The following is a 14212-nucleotide window of genomic DNA, read 5'->3' on the forward strand; positions in this document are numbered from 1 at the left end:
CAATGATTTACTGACAGGTTACAAATGTATGTATGGAAAGAAAACTTTATTGATGTTCCTCTTACAAAGTTCAACCACAGCCCATATTCTGCATTTAACAAACAGTTTAAAGCTTTCTCACAGTTAGAAGAATAGCGTCCAAGGAGAAAGGTGTGTTAATATATCAAATCATACATACAATGAGAAACGTTGTTATTAAAATGGTACAATTTGATTCCCCATCCCATTTTCTTATATTTAGGCACATATGGCAGCATTCTGCAAAAAACACATTTAAGCCCTCCGTCTCGCACACAAATGCAAAACACCCATTGACATTTAACAAAGTCCCCTTTGAATGAAATCCACCATGGTTTAAATCTGCATTCACTTAAAAATCCAATCGATTAACTTTTAATGCTCAGCATTTCCGATCATGCGAGGGGAAATTACAAAGAATCCTAGAACTCAGCACACGGGTAAAAAAAAAAAAACTTGACGGCAAAAAACAATGAATAATCTTATCAAAGCAAACAGTTTATGAAGTCTTCTACATAGCTAATAATAAAAATCTTGAAATCAGCATAACATGTTATGTGTAAATACAGAAAATCACAGACACACACACACACACACACACACACTCAACTTCTCTCTCTCGTCACTATTGATCTCACTCTTTTGCTTTACCACATTCTTGCCCCCTTGCCTTCTCTTTTTGGGATCCTGAGTGAACACTAGACAGGTCTGAGTATATTTTTTCACAGTCTGTGCTTCGGGTTAAAGTTCAGACCAAGAACCAAAATGCATGGGGGAGGGTTTAAGCCAAAATCCCTGGGCTGTCAGTGTGTTCTCATGCTTTGCACTATACAAGGTACACCGTCAGCAACAAAGGTAGAAACGCATGGATCTCACCCTTTTTTGATTTCTCTCACTCCCATTCAACATTTTTTTCTTTCCATAGTTTTTTCTGGACAATCATAGCAGGTATAGGCCAACAGGGAGACCTGTCAGGTCCTTCCATATGTCACATGAAAGCAAAGAATATTTACTGATACAGTAAAAAAAAAAAAAAGGATCACACCATACCATTTTACAGATTCAAATTACACAAAAAAGAGGCATTTAAATACACGTTTAACAAAGAAAACATTAAATGTTATATTCACAGCAATATCCCCCATCTACTGTAGTAAAATGTGACTTTTACTGACCATGAGCCACGTCAACCAAAGTACTTTTTATGTCCGAGGTGTAGACGTGCTGTACACACCACCTTAGCGGACCAGTAAACACACAGATGCACATGTGGAGGTAACTATGGTACCCCGAGTTACACCTTTACACGTAAGTGCACCGGCGAGATGTGCCACACATCTGTGTGAAAACTTGAGTTAACAGATGTTGGTGCAAAGCTCCTACATCCAGACCGAGTGCTGAAAGTCACACACATGCATACAATACACGCACACCGCTTATTCTGAGCAGTCTTTGAGTTTGTTCCAAAAAGGCTTCTCAAATCTATAACACCAGCCACAAATCTCAGAATACAAACAATCCAACATTGATTTTAAATAGACACTAAAGCTAAGTACAATACAGTAAACATCCAGATGTAAAAAAGACACAAATATAACTTAATAAAAAGGTCAGCAATAAAAAATGTGCTTAATAATAATAATTCAGTGGATCAAAGATAAAGCTAAATAGGAAACTAATAAGGTGATATGAGATGTGATATGGCAAAAAGTAAACAGGGGCAGGGCAAAAAGGCTATAATCCAATATTAGGATGAAGCCTCCGCTCGTTATCTCCTCTCTTTGCCCTGCTCAAGGTCAACGGGTGACATCAACAACCACTGGTTCTGTCAAAGAACAACTGTCTGACTGTTTCCCACATTTTGATCAGGTCACTTTTGAGGAAAATAGTTTAAAAAACGGGAGTCAAGCGCTTTAAGTGCCGTGTGTAAATATCAGCATGGAGTGCATTGCTTCAATGGTTATTTCTCGCCTGGCCACTCGTTTGCCAGTGAAAAACAGATTCATACAATTATTCTTCTGTATGCAAGTAATTCATGTTTCATTGTTGTACCATTTTTTTTAATGCTTTTTGGTCCTATGGCAAATTTTTTGTTCATCAGCACTATCCGAATTAATTTCAGCTCATCAGTAACCCGGATTCAAGTGTGGAGTGACTTTGCACAGTAATAAAAGCACAAGTTCAATTAAAAATCACTTGTAATCACTATAATAATAAAATTAATTATTAAAACGTGATAATGGTATTAAGAGTTCTGCACTTCCAGGTCGTATTACATCAATTGATTTAAATGGAGTTAGGGAAAAAACAATTAACTAATTGTCAGATAGAAACTTTCCTAAATATTGATTTGTGTATCAATAATTGAGTTTATGTGGTAAAATATTGCCGTTGAAACAGGAGTTTAAAATATTTTTTCCACAGATAAGTGATCCTAATGTCAAGGACAGTCCATCAATCTCTAATCTATTCATACTCCAGTGACAATTTCAGCTTTTATATTCTTATCTTTCCTTTAGTTTACCATTATCATAATTAGTTTATTTACTTCCCAACTTGTGCCATTACTGCTCATGCAAAGCCAATGTGCCACTTGGATCTGACGCCAATTGAGCTCAGGCTAAAGCCGTTATAAACCACATTTCCACAGAAGGGCAATAACTGTGGTACACAACTGCAAATGATTCACAGCACCACAACGAGTGTTGCTACGTGACGCTGTGAGACAGTAAATGAGCTCAGCGGCTGTGAACTGAGCAACTTAACACGCCTGTTATAAAGACGGGTGGAATTGTGTCGTGCATGCAAGTTTTTGAGTGTGCGTGTGCGTGCGTGCGTGTCCGCGTGCCTGCTCAAAGCTCAGCGCTTGTTGTGTTTGTCATTGTAGCGGTGGATGGTGACACAGCCGTGGTAAGAGATGGGCCGCGGCATGGCCGCCACGCCGGTGATGATGCCGGTCGACGGGTCGTAGCACAGGATGTTGTCTGTTGCCTCGCCGGTTTCCCCTCTGCCGCCCAGGATGAAAATCTTGCCGTTGCACACCGACATGCCGCAGCTCTCCTGCAGCGAGACAGACGAGCACTTCAGAGATCGCCACTCCAGGGGGGTTCAAACAGCCTGACAGACCTCAGGCGGGTTTCATGTTTTACCTGTTTGCTAAAGGTGTGGACCACGTGCATCCAGTAGTCCTCCACGGGGTCGTAGCAGAATATGGACTTGGTGAGACCGCCGGACACGTAGATCAGGTTGTTGAGGGACACCGCGGTGATGCAGCGCTTGGCGATGGGGATGTTGGCCCGCAACAACCAGGAGTCCGTCTCCGGGTCGTAGCACTGAACCTGACATACAGTTACGTGGAGTTGGTCAGTTGTGTTTTATTGTGGCAGGGGACTGAGGACAATGGACTCCACGTGGTGGTTGTGGAATGGAAGAATTGTTTTAACTAACGGTTCTGTGGGCAGACTTCAGCTTCACTCTGTGTGGTTTTGCATCCAATCCAAGCATTTTCTCACCCACATTCTGTTCAAAATAGCCTCCTTCCAAACTCTTGACTGTAGCCGAAGTGAAAAACACACTGCAACAAGGACCTTTAAAATCAATGTGGATGCTGCCTCGAAGGGAAATCATTATCTTTAGGAAAATTGAAGCCAGCATGATCTCAGCATGATATGGAGATGTAGATCTAGTCAGGCATGCTGAGTCAACTCTTATCAGGAGAGCCCCTGTTTCTGTAGTACATGTTTTACGAGCCTGCATAAACCACACAAAGATTGTCAGCTGTTCTATCGAGGAAGTAAATGCTTCCACTGAAGATTAAGTTACGTTGAATTTTCCCCAGGTACAATTAGCTTGTCCAGGAAAGCCTGTCAAGTCCTGCTTTACAAGTTAAAACTATTTCCTGATTCTGTGGCTTTGTAGGCTTAGTTACTGGCCAATTATCATTCACCTAAAATATAAAATAACGAATATTTACAATAGCTTGTACAGATAAGAAACATATGTCTGCGCTCTGTAATCATCTAAATAAATACCACTGTTGAAACTGACAAGTTGAGTTATTGTTTTAACACTCTCGTGGTGGGTGGTTTTGGGGGGGCACACATCGGTTTCCCACCTTGTCTGAACAGGTGTCGTCGTCGGGCCCTCCTCCAATGACAAAGAGCTTGCCAGCACAGCTGGCCACAGCCGGAGAGCTCACTGCCTCCATCATGGGGGCCACCTCGGTCCAGCGGTTGGAGAAGGAGTCGTAGCACTCCACACTACTCAGGCGGCTGTGCCCATCATAGCCGCCGACGGCGTAGACCTAAGGAGACACACACACAAATGTATTTGGATGAGAGGAAGAGTTGAGATTTGCACCTTGAAGCAACCACTGATGTGGGGGGGCACCATGGTCTTGGCCCTCACTCTGGATCCCTGCAGACACACCAGCACATTTACTAACTAGTGTCATCATTTACTGGACAGTTAAGTAAATGACAGTAAATGATGACACTGGTGAGGAGGCTCAGTCAAGACTATTTTTGTGAGGAAGATAGGATTCTTTGATATCAGCAAGAAGCTTTGAAAGGAAAGCAAGAAGTTTAAAAATGTTTTAAATCAGGGAATCTTAATTCATGCTGTGCTCTGCTGGGGGGCAGCATCACTTCACGCGACTAAAAACAGGATCAGTGAGATGATCAGAGCGCGGGTCGCGGACCCGTTTGTAGTGGGTCGCGGGCCTTTGCCTGGGAAATAAAAAAAATATATATTTCATCCTGTGTTTTTTTTTTTTAAAGGACTTTTGGTTAGAGTTTCGTCTTTTTTCCGGCTCGTCCGTCCATGTTTTCCGTCACCGCGGCAATTAGAACGCAGAAGCACCCCCCCCCCGTTGACCATTGAATTGGAATTGGGTCGCGGCTTGTCATTAAGGAGTAAAGGTGGGTCCCGGAGCCAGACAAGTTGAGAACCACTGTTTTAAACCCTTCTAGGTTAGGTCTTTGGATGTAACATCTTTTAGCTGGTAATCATGTTAAGTGGCTCTTTCTGGTGGTAATTGTAATATTTTTTTGGGCATTTGAGGGGAATGCCTTATTTGTTTGTCCGTATGAGTTGATTTAGCAAAAAATGGGTGTCCCCATTGGGACGCATTAGAGCTTTCTAGACGTATCCAATCTAGTCATAATCTGTTAATCCCCATTATAATTGAAAATTAAAAATAGTATAACCAGTCAATAGATAGGAAGCCCAGGTGGGATGAGTAAATGCTGTCCCAAGCCAGGTCAATCCGACTCATTAACAGTAACAAAAACTGAACTGAAAGTCGATCGCGTGCCAAGAAAATATTACTGGTTTTATGAACACCGCATTGCTCATCACCGCACTGGTCTTACAAAACAAAAAAGCCTTCAGGCTGTTCCTGTCTCTCCACATAATCTGAAGCATAAACAAGGACAGAGGATAGCGAGCGAGAGGGTGGAGGGAACAAGAGAGAAACAAAGACACAAAGAAAGAAGAAGAGAGAAATGGGGAACACAAAGATGGAAGTGGATGCAGATATTTGCATTCAGCACCTGGGCTACCTGTTAGCATGACCAGCTTCAACTGACAAGTTGAAACGGAAAATAAACCTGTCTCTTCCTTCTCCTAAGTCTCAGATGGCAGTTGGCTAAATGTTGATTCTCTGGCTTTAGACCAATGCTCTAGACCCAATGAAGTGTGTTTATTGTAATACTATAATTTTGATTGAGCTGATAACGCATGCAGTTTGTTGCCAAAAGCAGAGCACAGATAGGAGAGGTGTGTGGCACTGAAGTACAAAGGCAGCTACACATGTCAAAGGTTCAGGGACTGCATCTTGACTGCTCACACTATGTGACCCACATGAAAAAAATTATAAAAAGTGTGATGGGGAGAGAAATGGAGCGTGAAAGACACAGAGAGAGGACCTAGAGGGGAGCCATATTAGGATAGAGGAGGACAGCTGTAATCAAGAGCAGCCATAACAGGAAGAGGAAAACAACAGGTGATTTATTTTTGCTTCTACTCTTAAAGGAAATACAACCAGTCCAACAGGACATCACGTAATCACAGGACAGAGAGAACTGTGTAAAAAGAAACTGGGGGTTGTCAACTGAATGTACAAGTTTGTGAGTGTGTTGATGTCAGTGTTGCAATATTTGCATGTAAGCATTAACGTGCATACATGCTTATTACACAGGATTCCTTACTAAACTCAGCTTGCTGCTCTTCAAAGGGGGAAATTACAGTGGGAACAAGGAAATGACTGAGGAGGTGGAGCAACCTGAATTCCGTGGAAAATTGAAGAAAAAGAAAAAACAGCAGCACGTAGATAGATCGTAAAAGAGACAGACGCTGGATTTTGATCTAAGGGGGAAACAAAGGATCTGGAATGTAATCATGACAATAAGTATCGACCCATCTTTAAAAAAAAAAAAAAAAAAAACTACCATCGACAACAAAGACGTGAGGCTCAAAATAAAGATGATCTACAACAAGCAAAGATTAAATATGAGAAGCGGAAGGCAAACCCACGTGTTGGGGACAGAAACAGGAAACGGCGGACAATAGCCTCTCCTGGGATTCAATATCTCAGAGGAACGGGCTGAATCAAGAAAGGGTGGAAGCATGGTTTATTCTCATACCATGCAGCACTATATGCATTACTGCTTACATGTTGTTGGCAGACCTTTGACCCAAGCCCAGTGATATCTTTCTATAAAGTTAAACGACCATTTCACTCCATAACTCAATACATGAATCTTTTTTGGAGTTAATCCCTGACTTAAACAGTCACAGAGTCAAACCCTCCAGCGGATTACATCACCGCCGTGGAGGACCCCTGTGTAGTTTAAATGCATGCATGTGTGTTTGTTGTTTCTGTGGCCAGGCAACCGAGCATTTCGCCAATCCAGTGCAATACAGACTGGCCAAAAGTAGATCTCTGAAAAATGATTTAGTTTTTTTTTTTCTAGAAATGCTGCAAATGAGTCAGGCCCTTCCTGTAGGAGTAAACAAAGCACGGTTTCAGCTCAAAGCTTTCCAAGAATACTCTGCACATGTTTTTGATGCGTGCATACAAGCTCCAGAGTTTGTGAGTGGAGTGTAAGCGGAGTCCTCTCTGTTTATGTTCCGCCTGCTTTAACCAAGACAATTCGTGCTTGTTTTTCTCTGCACATCACTCTTCTGCAACAGATAATTATAGTTCAGGACCCTTTGACGAGGCACGCGGAACACAGTCGTCGTGGGGCGATCAACAACGTTTGCATTAAAGCGCTCTTAACAACCACAAATGATATAAAAAAAGGAAATGCTTTGGATAACTATATTCTATATGATAGTAGATCATATTTGTTTTACTTTTCTTTACACGCTGTATACATTTACAGAGTAAATGTGCAAACCCAGCGTGTGTTTATCCGAGTTCACAGCTGTGCGTGGCCCCTGCAGGCTAATGGGATTGCTCAGAGACATATTGAGCGTAATATGAGCAAGTGAAGTAAGCTTGTCCTCAACTTGGAAATGCTGGCACAGGCCAATTAAACTCCTGTTCACCCCCAAGAGAATGTCCATCTGGCCTTACTAGAGACTGTGAATAGGAACAGCTCCAGAGTACAGGCAGTGATCAAGTATTTTCCATGAGTTGGGTAATCCAATGAGTGAATCAGCTGCACTTAGACTGCAGCAAAGGAACCTCTTTATATGCCGCTTTTACATAAAATAAAGGCAAACTTCCTCGACCCGGTTGACTGTGCGTGTTTTATATTTCGTGGGTGTGTGAGACCAGCAGGCACCAGTCGTGACGTGTAACACACGTAAATATTATGATACTGATCCGTGTCATAATAGGGCCTTCGTAGACCAACGTGGAGGATGATCAGTGACAGGCAAATTTTACTGGGTCACCACACTGTTTGCTAGATGGAAAGTGAGTGTAACCGTAACCGCGCAGCTTATAAATAGAGCCACAGCCGTCAACATGATAGCTTTAGGGCGTACAAGAGAGCTCAATAATCAGACGCACTCCCGGACATGTGCGTTTATCTGGCTCCTTACCTTCCCCAGAAGGATGCCCATCTTGTGTCTCCAGCGGCCTTTGTTAAGAGAAGCCACCCTGATCCACAGGTTGAGCTGGGAGTTATACATCCACACGTCTCTGCTGTTGATACGGCCACCTAAAAGAAACAGAATCAGGCTTTATCTGCCGTGTATGTGTACGAGTGCAAGGAATACAAATACAGAATATTAATAATAATAATACAAACACAAATACAAAGACAACTAAGAAGAAGAGACATGAGGGGTAAACATGCCGAACAACAGTTCACACTCAAGACAATAGTGAGACTATATAGAGCACAATATATTTATTATTTAGCACTAGATAAACTCAGATTGTTATTGCTGTCATGTGTCATTGAGTTGATCCGTTATAAATGAACATTCCTAAATAAACAAGAGCTTCTTTCAGTGATCAGCCAGCTGTGTGTGTTTATTTCAAAGTAATACTTCATCTATCTTCTAACTGGGGCAAAGTTGTAAGTGTCTGACTTTGGTCTGAGCTGGTTCTCCAGAGTAAATAAAGGGTTTAATTACACACACACACACACAGTATCATGTTTAATTTCAAGTTCAGGAACTTTTTCCAAAGCAAACACACCGTGATCAAGAACCTTTTGCTGCTGGCTCTTAAGAATCGCAAAAAGGTGCCTGTGAATAATAACAGCTCCGTGACCACGTTACAGTGGGATCCAGGTACATTTGTAACAAGCTCTGACATGTGCCCTCTCTCTCCTTCTTATTAACAGATGGAGGGAACATCCCAACAAGTCTTCTAAGAATAAAATGTGTGACACACGCTAACTTTTTAGCCTGGATGATAGAAAACTATCTGATGAAATGTAGGTAAAGCAAAAAGTCTTCTGCCCCTGAGCCATTTAGGAAAGACGTTTAGGAATAAAGCACTCAAAAGAGCGCCTTTGCAAAGTCTTTTCTCACCAATGCAGGACCACTGCTGCTAGTTGGTGCTGTTCAAACTGCACTGTCTTTGAGAATGTTGTGATGTGAACGGTTTTTGAGAGTTACGCATTGCTTAAAGTTCTATACATTTTTGTTGTGAATGCAAACGGTCAAGTTCAGTGTTTTTCCAACATTACTGTTGTCTCAAAAGGCCACTGGAGAAGTTATGCTACTTGTGACTATGACGTGCGCCCCTCCACGAGGCTGTCAACAAGTTTATCAAAATATGTAGCAAATGTTATTAAATGGCCAAAAATAACAAATGGATCGATACATATACATATTGATAATGAACATTTTGAACTTCATCCATATCCATTTTGTCCATTTTACTCTGTGGTATCAATAAATATATTAAATATAAATTAGTTAGTTAGTTATTGCTTCAAGGTCAGATTTGGAAGTATTGTGACGAGGAGGAAATGATACGTGAGGATTTGGCAGAGTGAGAGCATAAAATGCAAAACACTGCTCACTGTTTGCAAAAGCAGGAGGGGGGGGGGCCTCTACGTCTTCTTCCCTTTTCCTCTTCTCTAAACCTTTCAACTGCCTATTTGTCAGCTCATGTTTTGCAGCTCATCAGCACGTTTGAGAATGGACTTCGGTCAGTTTATACTTCATCACTGGTAAAGAATTTCCACCCCAAAAAGTATGAAAACTCACTATCTCTATTTAGCAACCATATACAACCTATAGCACATATCTTTATATCAATGTGTGGTTCCAGCAGCTACCTTTACTGTGACCTCACCAGTTAAAATGAAGGATGTGATACACGTGTCTTGTCTGATCTTCAACAAAGAAAGCTTTCGTCACACTTGGCTCAAGGCGCACAGCATACCGTATCTCATACTTTGGTTGATTCCAAGTAAATCACAGGCTCAAATCTAAAAAGGAAGGTTAAATGTGGCACGCAGAATGCTCTTGAAAGCCGCTGAACCGTTGTAAACAGTGGTGACCTCGACCAACGGCCAACAGTGGGAGAGGAAGAGTGAGCTGGCCTTCCTCAGCACTGACCTGGGAGTGTGTGTCCAGATGTTGCTCTCATATTTTCCTTCTACTGCAAAAGGGCTCTCGCTGTAAAAATAACAGTGCGCAAAAAGCCATGGTGGCCTTTCCCTGCCACTACACTTGGGGTTCAGATGGCAAGCCAAGACAAAAAAAGACACTGACCATGTTTCCCCGAGCGTCCTTGTGAATTTATATTTGGTTAAATCCCTAGAAACTGAATTTTGTAAGTACCAAGGTCACAACGAGTACAGTCGTCTAAGAAGTCGGTGCATTTCAGCGGGGTCTTACCTGACACCAGAATGTCGTTGCGGAGGGCGCAGACGGCATACTCCGACTTGGTGAACTCGGGTAGTTTGGCCAGCGATTTCCACTCTCCCGTGACTGGTTCATAGCATTCAGTGTATGGCAGGTTGAAGCCCCCCAATCTCTCACAACCCCCCACCACCACAATCACCTCGGAGTAGCCAGTCGACCTGCAAAAACAGGCACGGTATCTGATTAAAACGCACTGGACCTGTGGCCAATACAATAGGTTACGAAGTATAAACATACATGTGTCAACCCTTTGAAGGATTTCAAATTACAGACGGGCAAAAAATGTGTGACTCCCAAGTGGCTCCCACATGAACGGCTTCCTTTATCTCAAAAGTTCAGTTCACAATGAAAGCATTAATCAATACAACAAAAACACACTTGAGACCAGGCCTGGGCAGAGTTTCCATGATCACAAAGCTTTCCTATTTGCCTGTTCAAAGCCGGCCGTGGGTATGACCACATTCCCTTTGGGGGAGCTTATTGACTACAGCTTATCTTGTATTGTGCCAGTCTACAAACAGTGACGAAAATATATCGACCACATTCTGGATCCCAATGCACACTTTTCCTGGGCGGTTTCCTTTGCCTGAATGACATGAGACAGACACGCGCAGGAGCCTTATCGCTTTGCGTGTGTGTTTATATGTCATGAGTTATGTCGTAGAGGCTTATCGAGAGGGAAAAAAAGGGCAGGTGCAGACACAGAAAGGGGAGAACCCGGCATGTGTTTTGAGCAGGAGCCGGTTCGGCCCTCGGGGCAAACAAAGCTGACTGCCACTAACTGTCTGATTGGCTTGCCGATCTGGACAGATCTGCCCGGATACTGACACAATACACCTGAAATACACGCCACACAGCCTTAATTACTGACAACTGGCGCTGTTGTCAGTTGCCTGACACACAAAGGCAGCTGCTCTCTTGTGTGCTGCAGGCTACCATATGGCCCGTTTTGTATCTCATCCATGCGCTTTCAGTCAGCACCAACTTTTGTCCTTGATCAAAGACCACTTTGTCTCATCCAAGTTGGCACTCTCCAAACTAAAATAACACGGACAATAAAAGAACATTTGGAAGACGGGTCGAAAAAGGTGAACAGGTGCAGACACTCAGATGAAGAACACATCAGCGCGGTGAGTTAAGACTGATGACAAGAGTCAACATTTCATAATTGCCATCGCTTATATGACTTATTTTTTCCTTCTTTCCAGCCAACCGGTCTGTGCAGAAACATGCCTTGCCTCTTTCATTATCATTTCTAAATAAGTCAGCATAACACGGCGCACTCAATGACACACACTTCTGCTCAGTACAACAACACTCCCCGTCTGTCTCTCACGCGTGCGCACACACAGGCAACAACAACACTGCCAGGAGCACAAAGTTCATACGCAAGTTCTAACCTTTAGCTACACAATGTGGGGTTTTATATCAATGAGCTGCTCGACGGACGTGTTGTTCTTCTTTTTTTTTTCTCCCATATCTCTGTCATCACAGTGTAGGAGGTTTTCTTTAACCCAACAACACATACTAGCTGTCAGAAAAGAAAATCTACAGCTACTATGTTGCACCACTTCCACATGCCATCAACAAGTCTAATAACCAGTGTCTGTTTCCTTTTGTAGAAAACAATTAGTCCTCCTTACTAGCCGGTTGACATCTTAGTTACCTGCGTGGACGAGTTCTAGGTGACATCATTTCATTCCCCAGCACGTGGTAGCGTCTCGCCTCGTGGAGAAGCAGGTAGCACTCGGGGGCATTCTGGATGAGCTGGTCTCCCTCCACCGTCTGGACGAAGTAGTTGGGGTGCAAAAGGGGCAGGCGCACATTTTGCAGCAGGGCCTTGAGCATGGGCTTTCTTTGCTCCACGTTGTGGTACACCCATCTCATCACCGCCTCAAACACCACCTCCTCCTTCCCGATGGCCAGCTCGTCGCTGCCGGTGTACTCCTCCAGCTCTTCCTTGCGCAGGCCGAGGAACTCTTCATGCTGAGCCACCTCGGAGAAGTTGGCCAGCACGTAACTGCGGCAGCGGCCGGCTAGTTGCTTCAGGGCGTGCGTGTCGGCGAAGTGCTGGATGCCCAGGCAGTTGCACGGGTCCAGCTGGTCCTCCAGGAACTTGGCGCAAGCGTCGCGCAGCGTGTAGATCTGGAAGAGGCTGGAGGTCTCAAGAAGGAACTGGACGTTGTCCGTGGTGATCTTGGCGCGGCCGGTGTAGACGTAGGCGAGGAAGGAGTCCATCGCCTCGGCCAGGATGCCGTTGATCTCCACCAGCATCTCGCGGCTCTCGCGGTGGTCGTTGCAGAACATGGCTCGGAAGTAGGAGGAGCAGGCGGAGAGCACGGCGCGATGGCACGGGAACTCCCGGCCCTGCACGCTGATGACAACATCGGTGAACAGGCGGCAGTCGCGAAACTCATTGAACACCTGCAGGATGCCGTCCGAGTGGGATGAGCCGGAACAGAAGTCCAAGAAGTCCTGGCTGGCTAACGTTTTGGGGTCAACTTCAAAGACCTGAGAAGACATCAACATGTATTAAGATTTTGCGTTTTTTGTGAATGGACAGAAAATGCTGCAGGATGGAAAGCGTTGAGGGCACCTTGCGTTTGACAGCCGGCGAGTCTCTTATCTCAGACTCCTCTCTGATCATCCTTCTGCCCAGAATCAACACCATGGCTGCCCCCTTTGACGTGGACCTTCACTGAACTTCAAGATGACCTGAAGTTGGAGAGCAGGCAGTTCAGTATTATTACACCATGACATTTTGATTATCATGGCATCCAATCAGGTTGTAGTCAGCAACCCAATTGCATCACTGCAGTACAAATTGAGAACATCCACCACAGACAAACAATTCAGTCCCAGAGCGAAGCCACAAAGCAGAAGTGGGGAAACAGGGTTTCTGCACACAGCGTTGGGCTGAAAGGTCGGTTTAAGAAAAGTGACGCTAATGATTTTGATTTTCTGTTTTATTCGGGGTTAGGGTTAGGGTTAGGGTTAGGGTTAGGTCATGTTATGTTACATCAGAGGACAGGTTTAGTCAGAGGAAACTGCACAGAGGCAATTACTCTGTGATTAATGCTCACTGAGGAGGAGTCCAATGAGATATAAAAATAAACAATAACATGGAATACGGCAGATTTGATTGCAGTCTGCTTTAATTAAGAGTTTTTGCTGCTGCCATGTGAAATACAGTGAAGTGGAAATTGCAAGAGGCGTTCATATTTCATGAACCATGAGTACTTATGTTGTTATTGTTGTTTAGAAAATATTTTTTTATAAGAAAGAAGAAAAAAAAGAAACATTTAAATATGTTATTTTTCTGTAAATATTGTACAGACAATCCCATAAAATACATATGTGTTGCTAAGAGGACCGATAACTCCGTAATGTGGCTTAATTAGACAAAGGAGACTTGGCTCTTGCCAACCATTAGCCTTCAAAAACAAAATAGCATAAACACGAGCTTAGCCGTTGCTTAACTCAACATATTGTGACAAAATCCAGTAGAAAATCTCAGATATCATGAAATAATTCAAATTCAAAAAAACCAATACATCAAAACATCCTTTGTTATAGATGAACGTGTTACCTTCAGCAGGAGTTACAGATGAAGCGCCCTCTTCTTTTACAGTAGACGGAAAAAAGTGATGATGAAAATCAATCTTGAAATAGTTTATCGATTCTTTGTTATACCTATATATGTGTTAAGTATAAGTTAATGCGAACGAAAAGGACTGACAGATTCCCGGAACATCTTGACTTTTAGGTAAGAAAGAGCTCTGACTAGCTAACAGTAAACACAGAAGCCATATATACTTGTCAGGAAAAAAAAATCCATCCCACTGCACCC

General features: G+C 43.3%; 1 protein-coding gene across 1 annotated transcript; it reads right to left on the reverse strand.

The window, feature by feature from the left end:
• Nucleotides 1-27: 27 nt before the first annotated feature.
• Nucleotides 28-14192, reverse strand: klhl24a (kelch-like family member 24a). The gene is made up of 8 exons (XM_037459043.2): nt 13952-14192; nt 12959-13077; nt 12029-12873; nt 10336-10520; nt 8074-8192; nt 4133-4321; nt 3168-3356; nt 28-3078 (listed from the first exon to the last, which is right to left on the reverse strand). The coding sequence occupies exons 2-8, from the start codon at nt 13031-13033 to the stop codon at nt 2878-2880; spliced, it is 1803 nt and encodes a 600-aa protein (XP_037314940.2). The 5' UTR covers nt 13034-13077; nt 13952-14192; the 3' UTR covers nt 28-2877.
• Between the last annotated feature and the right edge of the window lie 20 nt (nt 14193-14212).

Source organism: Pungitius pungitius, chromosome 15, assembly GCF_949316345.1.
Source record: "Pungitius pungitius chromosome 15, fPunPun2.1, whole genome shotgun sequence".
Taxonomy (NCBI): domain Eukaryota; kingdom Metazoa; phylum Chordata; class Actinopteri; order Perciformes; family Gasterosteidae; genus Pungitius; species Pungitius pungitius.